This window comes from Protomyctophum parallelum (assembly GCF_964188405.1).
Source record: "Protomyctophum parallelum genome assembly, chromosome: 4".
Lineage (NCBI taxonomy): Eukaryota > Metazoa > Chordata > Actinopteri > Myctophiformes > Myctophidae > Protomyctophum > Protomyctophum parallelum.
This window is the reverse complement of record NC_139700.1, coordinates 19,768,464-19,787,566: the sequence shown is the minus strand read 5'-3', so window position 1 is coordinate 19,787,566 and position 19,103 is coordinate 19,768,464. Positions and strand designations below refer to the sequence as shown.

General features: G+C 42.3%; 1 protein-coding gene across 2 annotated transcripts in view; it reads left to right on the top strand.

Annotated features, from left to right (window-relative positions):
• sema4ba (sema domain, immunoglobulin domain (Ig), transmembrane domain (TM) and short cytoplasmic domain, (semaphorin) 4Ba) overlaps window positions 1-19,103 on the top strand; it is a 59,459-nt gene that overhangs the window by 14,468 nt on the left and 25,888 nt on the right. The window contains exon 2 of one of the 2 annotated variants that reach the window (XM_083763033.1): window positions 7,984-8,398. The exons of the other annotated variant lie outside the window; for it this stretch is intronic. Within the exon in view, the coding sequence (XP_083619159.1) occupies window positions 8,281-8,398 (118 nt within the window). The 5' untranslated portion in view covers window positions 7,984-8,280. The remainder of the gene's footprint in view (window positions 1-7,983; window positions 8,399-19,103) is intronic. 2 annotated transcript variants of the gene reach the window in all.

The following is a 19,103-nucleotide window of genomic DNA, read 5'->3' as shown; positions in this document are numbered from 1 at the left end:
AGGGGAGGGGTTAGGGTTATGATGTCCCTAAAGTGCTGTATTTGGATTGGGCCAATCCAAAAAGAATCCAAAAAAATACACAGGGAAGACATATTTGAATATTATAACCACACCTGGGGGTCTAGATTAATGTTAGCCACGGTACCCAGGCTTTTATTTTCGTTGTAGAGTTATGTTAGAGTGTAGAGTAATGTTAACTCTACATGGGCTGAGGAAGGCTAGAGTAATGTTAACTCTACATGGGCTGGGGAAGGCTAGAGTAATGTTAACTCTACATGGGCTGGGGAAGGCTAGAGTAATGTTAACTCTACATGGGCTGGGGAAGGCTAGAGTAATGTTAACTCTACATGGGCTGAGGAAGGCTAGAGTAATGTTAACTCTACATGGGCTGGGGAAGGCTAGAGTAATGTTAACTCTACATGGGCTGAGGAAGGCTAGAGTAATGTTAACTCTACATGGGCTGAGGAAGGCTAGAGTAATGTTAACTCTACATGGGCTGGGGAAGGCTAGAGTAATGTTAACTCTACATGGGCTGAGGAAGGCTAGAGTAATGTTAACTCTACATGGGCTGGGGAAGGCTAGAGTAATGTTAACTCTACATGGGCTGAGGAAGGCTAGAGTAATGTTAACTCTACATGGGCTGGGGAAGGCTAGAGTAATGTTAACTCTACATGGGCTGGGGAAGGCTAGAGTAATGTTAACTACATGGGCTGGGGAAGGCTAGAGTAATGTTAACTCTACATGGGCTGAGGAAGGCTAGAGTAATGTTAACTCTACATGGGCTGGGGAAGGCTAGAGTAATGTTAACTCTACATGGGCTGGGGAAGGCTAGAGTAATGTTAACTCTACATGGGCTGGGGAAGGCTAGAGTAATGTTAACTCTACATGGGCTGAGGAAGGCTAGAGTAATGTTAACTCTACATGGGCTGGGGAAGGCTAGAGTAATGTTAACTCTACATGGGCTGAGGAAGGCTAGAGTAATGTTAACTCTACATGGGCTGGGGAAGGCTAGAGTAATGTTAACTCTACATGGGCTGGGGAAGGCTAGAGTAATGTTAACTCTACATGGGCTGGGGAAGGCTAGAGTAATGTTAACTCCATATACACATACATGGGCTGGGGAAGGCTAGAGTAATGTTAACTCCATATACACATACATGGGCTGGGGAAGGCTAGAGTAATGTTAACTCCATATACACATACATGGGCTGGGGAAGGCTAGAGTAATGTTAACTCCATATACACATACATGGGCTGGGGAAGGCTAGAGTAATGTTAACTCCATATACACATACAAAACAGAAAAAGTACAAAGATCACGGCTCTTCATCTAATTTCGGTTTGCCTTTTAGGCTTTGTAATCAAAAATTGCACAGGTCAGATATGACAAATAACTTAAGAAGAAATTACTAACATATACTTAAATAAAAAAGGGCGGAAATAGCTGATCTACAAGCTTACAATGCGTCACGAAAGTGACATGAGTTCATGACACATTTTGAGCTTAAGTAGGTCTGTTTTTATTTTCAGCATGTGACTCATACGTTAGGCTTTACTGTGCGATATTCAGTCTATGATACACTGTACTTTTTCCAGGAAATGGAATGACTAAGTGAATCAGGCTAAAGCCATTTTCTGTATCGATTAGGAGCAATGTAGATGAAGGCGAGGAGACATTTTTAGATTTTTCTGTCTGATGATTTTATTTTTTTAATTACCGGGTGGACTGGATTTGCTAGATGTAATAACTTCCATTCTGAAGCTTTGAACACAGTTCCTTTTTCAAGTTTTATTCTAGTTTTATACCTAGTTGACCAAGCATTTTTTACCTGCATTTGTGTTTCTGAGTGTAACAAAGGAGAAGAACGGGAAGTCTCTGTTTCTTTGGAAGTATTGTCCGTGCTACAGTATAGAGAATAGGCCAGGTCAATTGAACCAATTCTGTTCCTTTTTAACTAACACCCATTCCACCCAAGAGGGTTGCTATTAATGCTATTAATCCCCTGAGGGGGTTCTCTTCTGGACTCCCCTTGCGGCTGACCTCACAGCATTGTTCTCACACCATCCAGAACATTGAATGCTTTATAAATGAAAACAAAAAGATCTGAATTTCATTTTTTTCATGTTACGAAGCAGACATTTATGCCTCAGGTGTTGTGGGTGTAGTTGTTCCTCTCCACAATACAGGGTGTGATTAGAGGAAATGCACTGTGGAATAGAAATAGGTCACTTCAGCCTGATCAACAGGGCAGGCTACTTCTCAGAAGTAGATCAACTTACACTGGTGTTAAACTAAACTGAGTGTAAAAGATGGAACCGTAAGGGTTACAATTTACATTCTAGAGGTTGAATTAACACCCAAGAATTTGTTAAGTGCAAGCTTATTCCACTTCTTCTTGTCAATCCCTCCGTGAATCCCTCCATGGTTACCATGCCATGAAACTTTACTTTACACATGAAAGGTTTTAATTTGGGTTTATACTCTCTCTGAAGTGTTTTGACATGGATATTTGGCTCTAGTGCCAGGAAGGAAAACAAAAAGAAACTGCAAAGTTACTCACACACTGGAGAGCTAGTTAAATGCACTAGACAGAACTGTTCAAGTAATAAAGATCTCATTGCGACTCTAAAAAGGGACATCCGTCGGGTGAGATTAGCTGCTCTGGTGGGACGGCTGTGCCCACACAAGAACCAGAGAAGAATATATTTGAGTTGGATGTTAACAGAAGAGCCTTTTGCCAGCAGTGATATGAAAGCCTTTTTGCTTATTCTTTGCATTTCAGAGAAGTGAGAAAAATCCATGTGCTGTTTCAGGTCACTCATCTAAACTCCTCCCCCACTGGACTGCACTTTTAGTTTTAAATTTGGTGCCAGTCTGAAGAGGTGCGTTTTCACCCACCTCTACCCTGATACTTAGTGATGATAGCAGCAGGCGTCTCGGCAGACCTTGCACAGCTACTTTACATTTCATCAGCGAGCTGCTTCTGCTGGCTCCACATCTGTTATGGAAATTTTTGCGCAGAGGAGAAATGGAATGAAATAGAATGGAATATCGTTCAAATATTTTCACTACTGAGTGTTGGTTGATTTTGGGCAGTTGTGAGGTTTCAGTGACCGATGCGATGAGATGTTCCCATCCACTTTCACTGCAGTGGCTGATGGCTTAAAAATTTGAGACATTTGTATAGTATCCAGTCGGTGATTAAATTAACCTCTGACCATGTGTCAGAAGCCCCAGTGGTAAAGCGAGCTTGATGAATTTAACCCCCCTAAACCTTAAGTTCAAAATGTCCCCTATCTCTGTTCAATAGTTTAATAAGATTTTAATTAGGCAATTAAAAGTCTTTGAAATAGCATATGGTCATAATTACAGCTGGGCAGTTCACTCAGGGATGAATGAGCCATTAATTACTCCTAGCTGGGTCTGGGGACTTGCCTTAAAACGGGCAGAGTGAGAAAGATGCAGAAACGTTTTTTCTTTTCTTTTTTTTTCTCAGTCACCTAATCACAAATACAGGCTATAGAATTTCCATATTGTGGGAGGGACTGGAGAATCACTCAAACAGGAATGGCAATGAATGTAGGTTAGTGTGGGGCAGTTCCTAAAAGATGTTGAAATTACAGGAACTCGCTAGTCACTTTGTCACAGATACTTCCTCCTTGCAAGCTATTATATAACTCACAGATCGGTATCCTTTAGAATTGGATGAATGAATGGTTGCGAAAGAACCTGAGAGACAGCGTCCACACTTCCGCTCTGACATGCCAGTGAATCAGTCACTCCATCCATGTGCTCTCTTGCTCTCCCAAATTAAAGCCCCGCCTGACAGATGACATGCTCCACATCTCACATCTGCTCCACACTTCTGAGGGGTCCTTCAGCAGGCGAGGGAGTGGCAGAGGGAGGTGTTGATCCCTGGTTGAAGGCCACATCTGGGAGCATGTGGCCTAGGGGCCTGCCCAGGTGGCAGCGTGACGTATAGGTGGCCGGTTTGTGAGTGTTTACAGGTGGTTTGTAGCAGGCAGCAGGCATGCCAAAGAGGCCTTATTTATCACTCCACAGTTTTCCGGTCAACGGGCAACAGTGTGTGTGGAATTCAGCCCTGACCCCTCCCTCTTTACTCAAATGACAAACCCTAATGGCCATGCCACCTGTTTCTGCATTGTAAGCATCGCTGTTATATATACACATAGGTGTGTGTGTGTGTGTGTGTGTGTGTGTGTGTGTGTGTGTGTGTGTGTGTGTGTGTGTGTGTGTGTGTGTGTGTGTGTGTGTGTGTGTGTGTGTGTGTGTGTGTGTGCGTGTGCGTGTCAGAGACATACAGTAAGTAGCAATGCCTGTGCTGTCACTTTTTTCCATTCAATGATATACTATAGGCTAGTACTGTATACTGTTTTATACCAGCTGTAATACAGGAACTGACTGATAGAGTGGGGTTGGGAATTTCCCTGTTTGGTAAACATGAAGCTTACTTCCTTTTACTGTGTCCGACTCCTCTTTGGGGCATTCTAACATTGTAGGAGAGATCAAATCCAAAGGTTTACGCTGAAATGTACGTTACCTCTCTTCAACACCTTTGAAACTTCTTTAAAATCTTTAAAACTGAAAGCACTTTACTTTGCTGGAATGTGTCATTCTGTTTTGTTCTGAGTTTATCATATCTATAAAACAATCTATGCCAGGTTCGAGAATTCTCGTATATAGAGCTTAAACCCACCCATGAGAATTCTCATCTTTTTTTGATTTGTATTAATCCAGAATTAGTACTCTTATATTTACCGGGTGATGGCTACTCCGTCACTAGGCAAGACTTGCTTCCGCGTTGTGACATCATTGACATCCAAAAACTCTGTTCACATGCATTACACGTGCGATCTTTAGCTGCGTGTCATGGGGCCGGTTCACGAGGTCTTCTTCGCAGCCTTTTTTCGTGCATTCTGTTGGCACTGGCGCCAGAGCGCCGGAGTCGATGGTGGCCTTAAATGTAATTGTCAGGAAGGTGGTAAGAGATGGATGTTTAAATCACTTAGAGGAACTCAAAGCTTGTTGCAGAGTCATGGTGTTCCTGCAAAAGTCTTCACAGCCCTGCTAACTTATGAGTCTGTTTTATCGCAGCTATGTGTGAATGAAGCAGTTTATCAGGTGTGCTAGCCTTCTTATTCCTAGGCAGAGCTTTACACGCACATTTAAACAGAGGGAAGAAACAATCACTTGATTCATGATTTGCCTCTGCCCAATTAATTCTTCGCCCCGCACAAACTGTCAAAATTGTTGCTGTTACTCATGCAAACGATGGGCTGGTGAGAAAACCCCTTTGCACCCTCACTGAAAAAGTTAATAATAATTGTGCCAGTCCAGTGTCAGTCTTTTTGGCCAGTGGTGTGCCTTGGGATTTTATGAGAACCACTGTGACTGCAAATTCTGTATGCAAGTTGATGTTATGAATTATCTTCTTATATGATTACTTAGTGCACAGTCATTTTCCAATACCTATTTTGGGAATATCTTATAGGTGATAGGTATAAGTTATTTTTTTTATTTTTTTTTATATCATTATTTTGACTATACACATATTTCAAAAGTAGCAGATCTGCAAGCTCACAACGTGATTATCTATAGTTAACACTATGCATACTGCCATGCCTTCATTTAAATGTTTACTTTACTTTACTTCTTCATTTTAACTGTTTGAAAACAACTGCTCTACCCCCACCATCAATCTGAGAGATGGCAATGAATACAACCAACATACGTCCTACTGGAACTGGTGATTTTATGTAGAATCATAAAACAAGTTTTAACCACCATGGTCCATTAAGTTCCATTTGTACACTCAGAGTTAAAGAACACTCAGGATTTTACAGTGTAGTCAATAAAGGGATGATTCAGTACGTTGCTTATGCACCATGGAGGAGAGAGCAGTGGAGTGCAGAGTTGCATATAGATTGTGTTGCGGTCAGAGGCGCCCTTGTTCTCTCTTTCACACAGAGTTGATCTCTCTGTGTGGCCCCGTTTAATTCAGCTTTATGCTAAAAAATAAGTATTTTCTTTTCTGTATGACACACAAACCCCAAATGTATTGTATGCTGTCCTCGCTACATGTTGGTAAAGTAGTTTTCACATAAATATTGCTGTAAACGCGTATGGCTTTCCCCTCTCTGTTGGTGGGACATCTATCCTCCACGGTTTGGACCTCTGTGGCAGCCACCTGCCAGCACTGGCCCCTGAAAGCCCATTGGCTGCTGGTCAAGCACATGTATCTAGCCTTTGAGTTTGGAGTCTTTGGGGCTCAGAAATCATAAACCCATCTGCCAGCACATTAATTTGCCTTCATTGTAGTGATCAAGGCATTCTAATTAATATCCATGCAATACCATGGATATGCAGTAGGCTAGTGTATGTATGTACATTATGCACTGGGGCAGATGTTTTTCTTTAAACCTATATTGGCTGAGTTTAATTTAAAAACTATTCAATAAAAAACAAATCAGAAAGTAACTTTATTTGCTTGTATTTTCATGCAATTGTCCTGTGGTGGAATCTTTAGTGTGTCAACAATATCCTACTACTTCATCTCTTGTTCTCTTGTTTCTCTGATGGCTGACTGAAAGTCAGAAATATCGTGACAGATCCCCTACAATACTCTTGCTTCACTCGCTAACTTTTGCCATTGATTGGCAAACCCCATGTGTAACCAAACCTCCATCTTGGTTGTATTTAAAGAACTGCTCCCAGCCGTGGCATCTGTAATAGAATCTCATCATAAAAGCCATGTGTGTATTAAGTTACTGTATGTATCTTACTACGCTCAGTCACATCAGCGCTTACAACATAAATACACCATTAAGGCTAATGTAGGTTTTCTTTCAAATATTTTTTTATTGTTTAATTGCTTATCACTGATTCTTATGATTCTACTGTAGCATGCAGTATCTGAAGCAGCACAGAGATCTCTTTAACAGGGTTCTGTGGTCTGTAGGCGCCTTTTAGTTCCATAATTCCCTTACCACGAAAGCCTTAAATCACTACATCCTAGTTTCTTATAATGAGTTTTAAGGGCGTTTATAATTGAAAGCAGACCACAAAGGCTTTTATGCTCTGCAGAAACCAAAACATCTTATATTGTGATCAATTGTAATTATACCCACATTTCTTGGCTGTCAGAAATCAAACAAAGCTGCCAACTTGTGTTAAGAGGTACATTTTCTTTTGTTGCTTGGGAGCTGCATGTTAGCTAGTGTCTGTGTCAAAATTGGACAACAGCTCTGACAATTCTTGTAAACATTAATTAATTGCAGGAACATTATTTACAAGCAATCGCCTATTTTCTTTTCATTTCCGTGTACCTGAGTGTACACAATGTCAATGTTCATATAAATCTGAGGGTGTACACATCATGTAACCAAATGGAGCCATACAGGTTCATTTGGTTATATTTGTACACTCAGAGTTACAAATGGATAAAATAACACTGATAATTTTACTTTGTATTATTGTGCATGGACAAAGTTTATTCTGGTTACAATATTGTTAATGATTTACTACAAAGATATCGCTTGTTTATTCCTCTGAACAGAAAGTGAAAACAACCCCATGCAACCTCCAGAATGATAGTAATATTTAGTGAAAAGGTCAGCTGGAGACCCACATACAAAGAAATCAGCTTTGGGGTTGTGTCCTCCCAAGGCATTTCTTTACTCAAGCTTTCAAATATAATATGTTGAGATCATTATGTGGGCTAGAGGATTATTTGTTTTTGTCAAGATAGAGTCTAGACTGTTATTTTCTTTTTCCTGAGTCGTGAGCTCATTTAAACTGCTAGTGCTTGAACAGTAACAGCAATGCAGTCAACAGAGTATTGTAACTGAATGTTTCTTACAAAGTACTTTTCCAGAATACATAGAACTATGAGAGCTTTCTCATACTGTCTGTATACTATAGTATACTAATCTGAATGAATGTTCTATTGTGTGTCCTTTCAGGTCCCAGCTAGGAGCCTGCGTGTGCATATGGAGGAATATTTGCGGAGGCCGTCGGTCCAGGGAGGCTCATTCTGAGGTCACAGGTCACCATTCCGAGCCCCGTTGTCGTCTGCAGCCCTGGAGGAGTGCCTCAGCTTGGCTTTCACAACAGTGCACAGGTCTCCCATTCAGGGAGCGCCGGACCTACAGGAAAAGACCTAGAGAAAACAAACACGGGGCAGAGAAAGACGCTCTTCATGAACTCCCCAAAACCCTGAAAGGCAAACACTGCGCGTTGGCTGGCGGAACCAAGCAGACATGAGGACAGTGAGCATGGCCCGGCTCTGTCTCCCAGCCGTCAGCATGCTGCTGGTCGGCTTCGTTCACGCAGCGGTCGCCGAAGACGACGTCACTCCGCGCCTCAGTTTCTCCTACAGTAAGTTTTCACCAGGTTCTCCTCTACAGTGTGGTTGGCAATCGGCACAATCTGGAGTGCTAAATTAACGGTGTCAAAATGGACTGGTAGAACCCGCCGGCCGCCGTAAGGGTCCATTTTTACACTCTAGCCAGATGATCATGAGATCTCCACCTACTGGTACATCTGGGGAAATCTAAATATGGATCAACATATGGACTAGAACAGCGGTGAGAACAGCCGGGCCTCTGACAATGAAGGACCACCCTATGAATGAACGACCACCCTCAAGTCTGTGCGTTTCGGCACAGCTTTTGTTTTTAATTTCTGAATTGTTTCCAACCTGTTTTAGCCCACACTTTGAAATTAGATGTCACCACACAGTATAGGCAGAGATCTCTGATCGTCTAGCAACGCCAGAATAGTAGTATTTGCTCCTCAGGGTACCTCATAAGAGAGAAACCCAGCATTCCTTGCATGTCTGAGAAGGAACGAGCAAGAGGCATTCCTTGTTTACCCTGACATTGTGTCCGCTCCACTGACCTACAGTACGTCCGCGGATCATCCGTTTACTGGAGCGTAAGGGAGCACACTCGCATAATTGTTATTCATCTATAAATAAGTGCGGCTTTGAGGTGGCCCCAGCCAGGGTGATGAGAGCTAAGGAGGTGCCCGGGGCTTGCATGCGTGCCGGGGCTTTGTGAGATGCTTGACAAGGGTGTGGTGAAGTGTTGACAAACACATAAACAAGAGCCAGGGCTGTTCTTTTCTGGGCCCTGCATGGCTCTGTGAAGTCTCACTGGGATGGTTTTGCAGCACAGAATTCACATAACTGCACACACAGATGATGAACCGTAGATGTTGCATTTAAACGGCAACCATTCGAGTTTTTTTGAGGCGCTAGCCCCTCCAATGCATGAAGATGACGTTGTATGGCAGCCAAGTCTATGGGATTTAATGTTTGTTTAGGTCACTCGTGTGACGTCATGTGGCCGATATAAATAAAGTACAGTGGACAGTTGTTGGTCGACAGGAGATGGGGAGGAAGAGATGGGGAGGGACACGCAGCAAAGGCCGTTGGGGAGGAAGAGATGGGGAGGGACACGCAGCAAAGGCCGTTGCGATCGGGACTCGAAAAGATCTTCAAGCTGTTTTCCATATTTTGTGTGACACTGTCATACGACCAAGTATAAAATATGCTGTTCATTTATATTAAAAAAAGAAAAACATAAAAAGATGTAATATGGAGATACAAGGTTTCTGTTCGACTCCAATTATATGGATTTGCGTAAGATACACGAGGATGCTCAAACCTTTATTATGTATCTTGAGGTACGGGCTATAGGCCTATACTGTAGATCTAATTAATAATGATGTAACTCGCATCGGTGTTCTCAAAAACCTTTCAGAAAGTGTCCATTCCAAAAGGTGAAAGATTCAGAATAGCTAGAGGGTTTTGTTTAGACTGTGTGTCTACTAGACTATAATGGTAAGAAATCCAACAAAATCCATACTATGAATAGCGTTTCCATTGGGCTGGCTCCGTCAAGTACTCACAGGTCAACACTAATCACTATGTGAACAGAGGCATTGTGCTGGGCCTTACTCAGGACAATGTGACACAGACGTCACCAGCACTGGAAGGAATTGCTCCTTTGCAATCTGCATTATATCTATTGGTAGGTGAGTTATGGGGACATGTTCTCTCGATACTAACTTGAGCCTTGGAATGAAGAGTAACCCAAATGAATGATGAGATTATTGTTAATAGAGCCTTTTTGTGGGATTGTATTGCTGTGCATGTTGATATTTTAGACTCCAGTTGGATTCACTGATAGTTTACACACTGAAGACTAATGCAATGGATTGCTGTGCACGGCATTAGTGTCAAGTATTGATTTTTTAATTAGCCATACAATTAATCACATGTGACAACAAGGCTTTAAAGAACAGGGGTTGGGTTTAATTATTTTCTTCTAGCATGCTCAATCTATGTGCTCCATCAGTTCTTGTGTTTGCTAATGAACCCACAGCACCGCAGGTCGAATTGCAGAAAACAAAGCATAATGATGGATTATTATGCCATTGCACGCTTGCAGTGATTGAACTGTGACACAGTGCATTTGGGCATCGTTATGGTCTTAAAAAACGGGGAAGGGGGGGGCTCAATCAGTGCAAGGCCAGTCCTATCTTTCTAGATTGGGATAAGCCAAGCTGTGCTCCTTGGGGCTGGGTGAGCATGCATTCAAATGGGTCAGTCATCTTGCACATGTCTGAGCCTGCAGCCTCTCCCTCACGTAGGATCTTTATACCAACAGGTAATCTCTCTCACCTGCCAGCCTCTACAAAGCTCACAGCTTGGCCCCGGTGGAGCGTTCCACAACAGCACACACACACCATCAATCACTCAGTGAAAAGACCCTTCATATTCACACGTACTCCTCCTCATTCTGACGGGAAGATTTGCTTTCGAGACACGTTGCCGGTGTTGAACGCACCGATAAAACATGTCAAATGCATAATGTGACGACGAGCCAGGATGACTTTATGTAGAAGAAAATAACCCACTTTTTCCTCCTCTAGTGACTAGAGGAGCGGCACCGGTCCACTGTCCGGTGGTTGGGAACCTCTGCTCTAGTCTATGTTAGTATGGTTTTAAGTATGGAACTAGCTAAACCTATTTTAACCTTGCTTAGTTGCTTCATATAGAGCTATTCTAGTAACATTTCCTGTAACTTTCGCCACGCTGATGAGCTCTGCCTTTTTCCTTGTCAAGAAATGATTGACTTTACAGAAGCTGTTACGCTCTGTCAGTCGTAAAACGTCTTTTAGAGGAAGAACTAGCTTATCAATATCATGGTTACAGTCTGACCAGCTGTCTGATGAGGCATTCAATCTGACAAGGTTGCTGTGTGGCTCAGGTGATAGACTAACTAACAGGCCTGGCCCTGCTGTGTCACCCAGAACGGAAGTGACAATCTATATTTGACTGGTATAAGGAAGCCGTTTTATTACACAGCAAAGTTACAGTTACAGTTACAGGTAAAAATGTACACTTTCAAAGTTAAACTAATGCCTCTGGACTTCGCCACGTGTTTCCGTGGTGACAGGAGTTGCCGTGGGATGGTATAACGTCCGTTCTGCTACACTGACATTTTCCAGCCTCCCGCAGAAGAGCTTTGTCACATTGTGTTTATTGTATCAACGCTATGGGACTCTGAGACCTGAACTTTATGCCATAAAAACTACCGCCCTCTAACACACACACACGCACGCGCACACGCACACACACATCGCCCCCACGCCTAAGGCTCTCTGTGTCTTCTCCGGATGTCTGTTAGCTCGATGCGCTGCGTGGCTTTTATGTCAGTGAAGTGGGCAGGCCAGTCCCCCCCCCCCCCCTTCGTCCCCAGCAGCGGCAACATTTTCCTGGACAGATTTCCCCTCCTCTTTCTCTGCCTCTCTGTCCCTCGGTCCCTGCCTCGCCTTAATGAAGAGGGTAATCTGCCATGAATAATGAATGGGGATTTGTGTGCGTTATGGTGTGAACGCTCGTCTGGTTCTCATTATGCGCCTATCAGGATGGATCATGGGTTCGGGGAAGAGAGCCTACATCTGCTTTTCTGTCCTGCGCTTTGTTCCTGGTTTTAATGCGGACCATGCTGGCTGGCTTAGTGCGTTACATTGCTATTTTAAAGGCGCACCTACAGTATAAGCGTTTTACATCTCTCCTGGCCCGTCTGTTTATCCCCTTGTTAAACATTATGAATGTGGTCAGTCATGCTATAATTTGGTTTAGGAGCCATCCCTGTAGCCGCTCGATATGTACAGCGTTATTAATCTGAGCAAGTGAGTGCAGGCTACTTGCATCAGCCACTCTCAAGTAATGGAGAATGACAGCGACAATGAGTGGGACAGTATTTGTTTAAAGCTTAATGAAAGAACTATATGCTTTTTATTGAATGTGGATTGTATGGCAGTGGGAGATCTCTCTGGCCTCAGGGTTGTTGTAGACATGCATGTATTAGTATTAGGCAGTATGAAAACTGTTGTCTGAAAAGTGTCACACAGCGTGATGAGCTCAGAGAAATATCGTTTGTAAAATATATATTTTTTAATGTTTGAAAATAATTTCCCCATCTATAATAGGCCCAAAATGCCAGGCTGAAAGTCGTGCGGTGGTGACGACGATGATGATGATGCTGGCGTGATGCCATCATATCTACCTGGCTCTGCGTCTGTCGCTGACTCTCGTCTATGGCTCATGAAAGGACAGACCACTGCTGTGATGTGGCTAGTGTTCACTAGACCCGCTGTCTCCAGTCCAACAGAGAATAACCTATAAATCACGCTCAACAGACCCTGTAAAAACACTCTCATGGGCTCTCTCACACTCGTTTCCAAGGTATCGTGGGGACATCCTTGGTGCCGTTTGGCTGCTAAGCACACAGCATGAATCCACGCCAGTCAAGTTAGACGCCCTGTGCAGTGCTTGGCCCATTGGGACCATGTGTACATGAGGTCATGGCATATAGCTGATGCTTCCGACCTGTTCGCACAGGAGGAGATAGGGTCATGCCGAGGTCCTGAGGAGGCAGCCGGCTGGTTTGCATTATTGTCTTCCATATTGCGGTTGAACCGTGGGTCGGCTCCATGTAACTCTCCGGCCGAGAGATCTCGATGGCAGAGCAACAACATTCCCGTCGCTCGTGGAAGTGGGATCCAGACCAGTATAGCTGAGGTGCACACTCGTCTATAAACTGCCGGGCTTGGGAAACTACCGCTTTCCTTAAATGAACAGTTTAATTTCATTCCTTCTCCCAATATAAATGTTTCCATGGTGAGCTTAATGGTAAGCTTTGTCAGTTTCCCCAACATATATATGCCCATCTTTGCTCCTAATCTTGTGGCACTAACCTCCCAATGTCTGTTTTCCGAAGTTGAACTTAGAATTGAGGGCATTCTCGGCATCACCATGGTGCGTTGCATCAGGCTGCCAGTGGAGACAATATCCTGCTAACAAGAGAGGGCCTCAGCACTTACCAATACAAACAGCAGGCTCACAGCTGGCCTAATGAATCTCCTGGTGAATCACCCCTCCTGGCTTGTTATCTTAATGCAATCCAGATGCCTTTCTGTCCCTGTGCTTCCCAGTTTCAGTTGCCTTGCACTAATATACATTCAGGAGCTTCGATTAACCAGTGCTAAATAACTAGTTACTAATTACGTTAGCACTCTAGCATGGCCTTGTCCCCATCCTACTGCTATCGGACAATATGAATGACACTGACTCGGTCAGTAGATCTGTGGCCTGCTGTTTCTCAACAGAGGGTTGTTGTTGATCACTGCCTTCTAGAACCATACTGTAACATCTGAGTCTTTGAAGAAGTACAGTGTGTGACATGGACAGTCAATGCAGCCTCAATGGAACGTTGCAAAAGTGTCCTTTTCCAACTTTGTCATCACCTCTCCAGGCCTTGAATATTCTTCAATAAATGCAACCAAGAGTTGTGCGTAATTATGCTGTTACAAATCCTGTAACCTTCTTGGTCTTGAACCTTGACCACCAAATTGCACCACAGCTCAGATACTGGAGTTAGACTTGATGATGGCCTTGTGTTTAGACTTAATGATGATACTGTACGATAGTGTTTTGAGTCGTTGAAAATATACTGCACATACATACAGATGTGCCGTTTGAGAACTTCACATGTCCTGCCATTGGCAATTCACTAGATTGTCAGTGCTTTGTCAGAACATTGTCAGTGAGAAAGGGGTTTATATGTAAATTCTAATCAGAATCAGAATCACAGAATGGACACTTCTTTTCTCCAGCAACAACCAACATCCCAGAGTGACTCTGCACGCCATGAACAAGAGTCACTCACAACAATGACAACATAATACTAGCCACTCGCTCACATCTGCAATCTGTCCGCATCTCATCTCATCTACTACCCTACATTTGCCCACACGTTATTTCCATTACACAGGCGAGTCAAGAAGATGTTGTCAAGAAGACGCGCACTGACACACAGGAGAGGCGAGGGGAGGGGAGGGGTGACACAGTAGACTAACAAGAAACCCCACATGCAAACATGAAGAACCAGCGTTGTATTCAACATGAAGAAAGACCAAATAAATGGACGGCCAGCCAATTACACTCAGATGCCGAGCGAGTGGAGGTTGAGGAAGGGCTAGTTCCCAAAAAGAACTGCACGTCAGTGGTATTTCGTATTCTCGGTAAAGGACAAGGACCAAACACACGTGTGTGTGTGTTTGTGTACGTGTGCTGACTGCACACAGTCTGTCAATGTTCTCCTCCCTTGCTCATTAATCTGCTCTGCCAATATTCAAAAAACTTTCAGAATGACAATTTCACGCAACGTGCGTCCATTGATGGTAGCATACTTCCAAAATGGAAGCAGATGGGATCAACACTTGCAAGCATAACATTTTAAATCCCTTTAGAGAGAGGGTAAAAACCACAACATAAGAGTTTCACTTCTCTAAGGAATCACATGAGGTATATTCTTTTTGCCTTGAAGCGCAGTAAATTAGGGTGTCAGGAGTGTTGACAAAGCTTTGCTATTTTTGCCTTGAAAATCATGAAAGGCAGACGTTTTCCATGGCTCTGCTCACTCAAGAAGGACCCCTACATTAATATGTATTTGACTGCGGACCCCCATCTGAAAAATATCTTGTGTGTGAGCATGTAGATCATACACATAGCCAATGTGTATGATTATAGTGGTTAAATACATATTTATGATATTCATAAATTTAGCTGGGGACCCCCAGGAACTGCTGGACCCCATTTTGAGAACCAATGCCATAGGGTGTAGATTAATCACTTTTTAAAAAGTGATTATATTATATATCATATTTCGCCGCATAAATTCACATACAACCCCACATATTCCATCGCATAATCAATATTAAATCATAATATTTTTGCCCACATTTTTTCTGGAGGATCTACTAAATTATATTTCTTTTAGTTTTTTTTTTACATACTGTTAAATCATTTGCAAACTAGAACTGCACTCTGTCGAGTGCATACTTGCTTGTTGCACACTAGTAGGCCATAAATGGCCAACTAGTGCGCAAGCAGAGCGCGCAAGTATTTTCGACCGCTGTAAACTGTGGAATCTCAGTATCTCTGTGAAGGAACGTTTGAAATGTCTAATTATTAGGTGTAACTATTTGCTACCTATCTACTTTATGCATGTAAACACCTAGTATTATCAAGTATGGTTCAAGTTTCTATCTATATAAGAAATACACTTTTATCAATTTAGAAATATTCTAGATCCCTTTTTCGTTTTTCAAAGAAAAATAAATCCTTGATATGTGATGAAAAAAAGGTATATAAACTGAATTAAAATATGTTATACAGTATAATTATTTTATTATCTATTGTAAATTGTCAATTGTTTTAAATGTATTTCATCTTGGACTATAGTGATATTAATACTAAATCTAAGTATACATATACATATACTATATAGAGTATGTAGTTGTAAGTTGATTAGCGGTATACTGTGGTTACTTTGCACCAAAAACCGTGCCAGCCAACCCGCCACTTGATGCGTATGCAAATAAAACAGCAGATTTGTGCCTGGTTTGCTGGGACCAGATTACATAAATGACCATATTTCTTACGTCATCATTGAGAGCTAGTCATACATATATATACACACCATGTACTCTGGTCAGTTGAGGAATGCAAGCATAGGCGAGAGCAGCGAAACGAAGCGTCCTCACTGTACGAGAAGCAGGAAGCCGAAGTATACGTATGACTAGCTCTAAATGATGACGTAAGACATACGTATACATATACATATACTATATAGAGTATGTAGTTGTAAGTTGATTAGCGGTATACTGTGGTTACTTTAATACTTTGCGCCAAAAACCGTGCCAGCCGACCCGCCACTTGATGCGTATGCGAATAAAACAGCAAATTTGTGCCTGGTTTGCTGGGACCAGATTACATAAATGACCATATGTCTTACGTCATCATTTAGAGCTAGTCATATACATATACACACCATGTACTCTGGTCCCAGCAAATCAGGCACAATTTGCTATTTTATTTTACTGATTATGTATATAGTATACGTATGACTAGCTCTAAATGATGACGTAAGACATATGGTCATTTATGTAATCTGGTCCCAGCAAACCAGGCACAAATTTGCTGTTTTATTCGCATACGCATCAAGTGGCGGGTCGGCTGGCACGGTGCACACAGACCGGGCGTCAAAACAAATTATCTTTATTGTTAATGGGATTTAATGTTTGTGTTGGGGAAAAACAATCATTCATTTCTATTCATTGTCAATGGCGTTTTAAAAAGAAACATTGAACTAAAAATGTGCAAAAAAATATCATGATAATACTCGCCCACCCCTACCACGGACCCCCACGCAGACTATCACGGACCCCCGCGCCAACCTCCGCGGACCTCCGCGGGAGTCCACGGTATTCTGTGTGGGGTCCGCAGATAAGGGGGTCCCTGCGGAGGTCGGTGCGGGTACAACCAAATGGACCCATAACAGTTCATTTGTACAGTCTCAGAGTTCATTTTTATAAAAGGGTCCTTTGGGTCTATTTGTAGTAGGCTAACGCTACACTAGAGTCACCTGGACACATCCTGTTGTGTGGAAACTTTCCACACACATTAAATACAGATAGATATTTACATTTCATAGCACAATTCTGGAGATATAGGGCAGTTATTAATTCATAATATATGAATTCTTGTTTTCCAATGGAAATATCCTAAAAAAAAACGGTTGTGTCCTATTTGACATTCAATGATATTTTTCCACAAATGAGTCTTGAAAAATGGGGGTTGTCTTATAATCATCGTCTTATTATTCGGGACAATACGGTATATTATACTCCTATTCTCTACCATATACTGTAGATGAGTTAAAATAACATTCTGTTCACATACACATGTATTTATGTTTTTATTTCTGAATTTCTTAGTGGTTAACATGACTCCCCTTTTAGGAAAGCATTATTCCTGCCTTGAATCTTCTCTCATGTCCCCTTGCAGATGAGAATCTAGGTCATGTTTATGGACAGAAGACTGGAAATGGGGCATGAGACGTCTCTTAAAGACGTCCCATTAGATCCTATAGCATGCCCTCGCACTCTCAAAGAGCGATGTGTATTTTTTCCAGGTCACCTTCTGGTGGAGCATGACAAGCACTAATCTTTTGCGGAACTAGACAGACAGCGTTCGCTTATTGCCACAGTGAGGAGCTGTCATTTATGGCTGATGATGTCACGCAAGGCTCTTTGTTACTCTGCACGCCTCGGTTTTGGGAGAACAACGACCTCTCTAATATGAATGAACAGAATCTGGCCCTGTTGTAGAGCCAGGAGTTTGCTACACAGAACACTGGCAATTTGCCGCTCAGTGATGTGATGTGATGTGGTGGAAAAAGTACTCAAATTCTTTACTTAAGTAAATGCATCAATCCTTTAATATAGAAATATGTAAAAGTAAAAGTCCGGAATTCAAAATGTACTTGAGTAAAAGCACAAACGTACTGGCATCAAAATGTACTTAAAGAACCAAAAATTTAATTGATCATTATGCCGAATGTCCCATTTCAAGTTTTCCAATGTGACGATCAGCTATTTTCAAATGGTCGAAATGTACAGTAGGTCTATATGGTTGAAGTGGTTAATTTATGTTTTGTAATAATCAATCTGCTAATTTACTAGTAACTACAGTTTTTAAATAAATGTAGTGGAGTAAAGGTACAATATTTGGAATCGAGATGTAGCAGTAGAAGTAAAAGTATTGGAAATTGGAAATAAGTAAAGTACAAATACCTCAAAATGGTACAGTACTTAAGTAAATATACTAGTCACTTTCCACCACTGGTGATGTGCATAAGAGATAATTAGATTTATATATAGATTTTCTGCTTCTCTTTCTTTGTAGTTCTGCGTAATTTAAGTAAGCAAGAATGTGTGTCTTTTAATGAGATGTGCCGTGTTCAGACTGTCATAGCCAATACAAACGACCACCTCCTGAGGAAGGGCACTGATTGAATCGTTTTGTTGTAGTTGCCTCGTGAAATTAGGCACTTCGATGTTCCACAAAGAGGGACAGATTGCGCTACATTGCCTTTCAGGGGGGATGCTTCATGCTTTTAATTAACTTCACTTTTTTGGACCCAAAGCCATCGGGAACTCCACTGCGACGGAACGTGGAGGGTTCCCTTAAAGCGGAGTCTAGGAAGGGCGGAGTATTGCAATCCATTTAGCAGTGTCATTTGCAGAAATGACATTTAATTGCATAATGATGGTAATGATCTTATATTGCTTACAGCTGCGAGAGGTCGAAGCAACCGCTGTGTGTGCTCTGCCGTGGAGTCACAGAGGAAATACTCTGAGCCACACAAAAGCTGCTCTCTACTCTATATCACTGACTGCAGGATGTGGGATCACAGGCCTGGGAACCTCGATACGATGAGAGCCCTGGTGGCACGTGCATGCGCGGACACACACACACACACGCACGCGCACGCGGCACACAAATACTGGAGAGGTGTAATTGGCAAGATTGTCAAGAGCAGCTTGTCTGGTATCATCCAGCAGGTTTAAATAGCATACTGGCCATGGTGAAGTACTGGAGGTGTTTGAAACTGTAGCTGATAGTCACACTATTGTATTTGGACCAAGGTGACTCTTAACA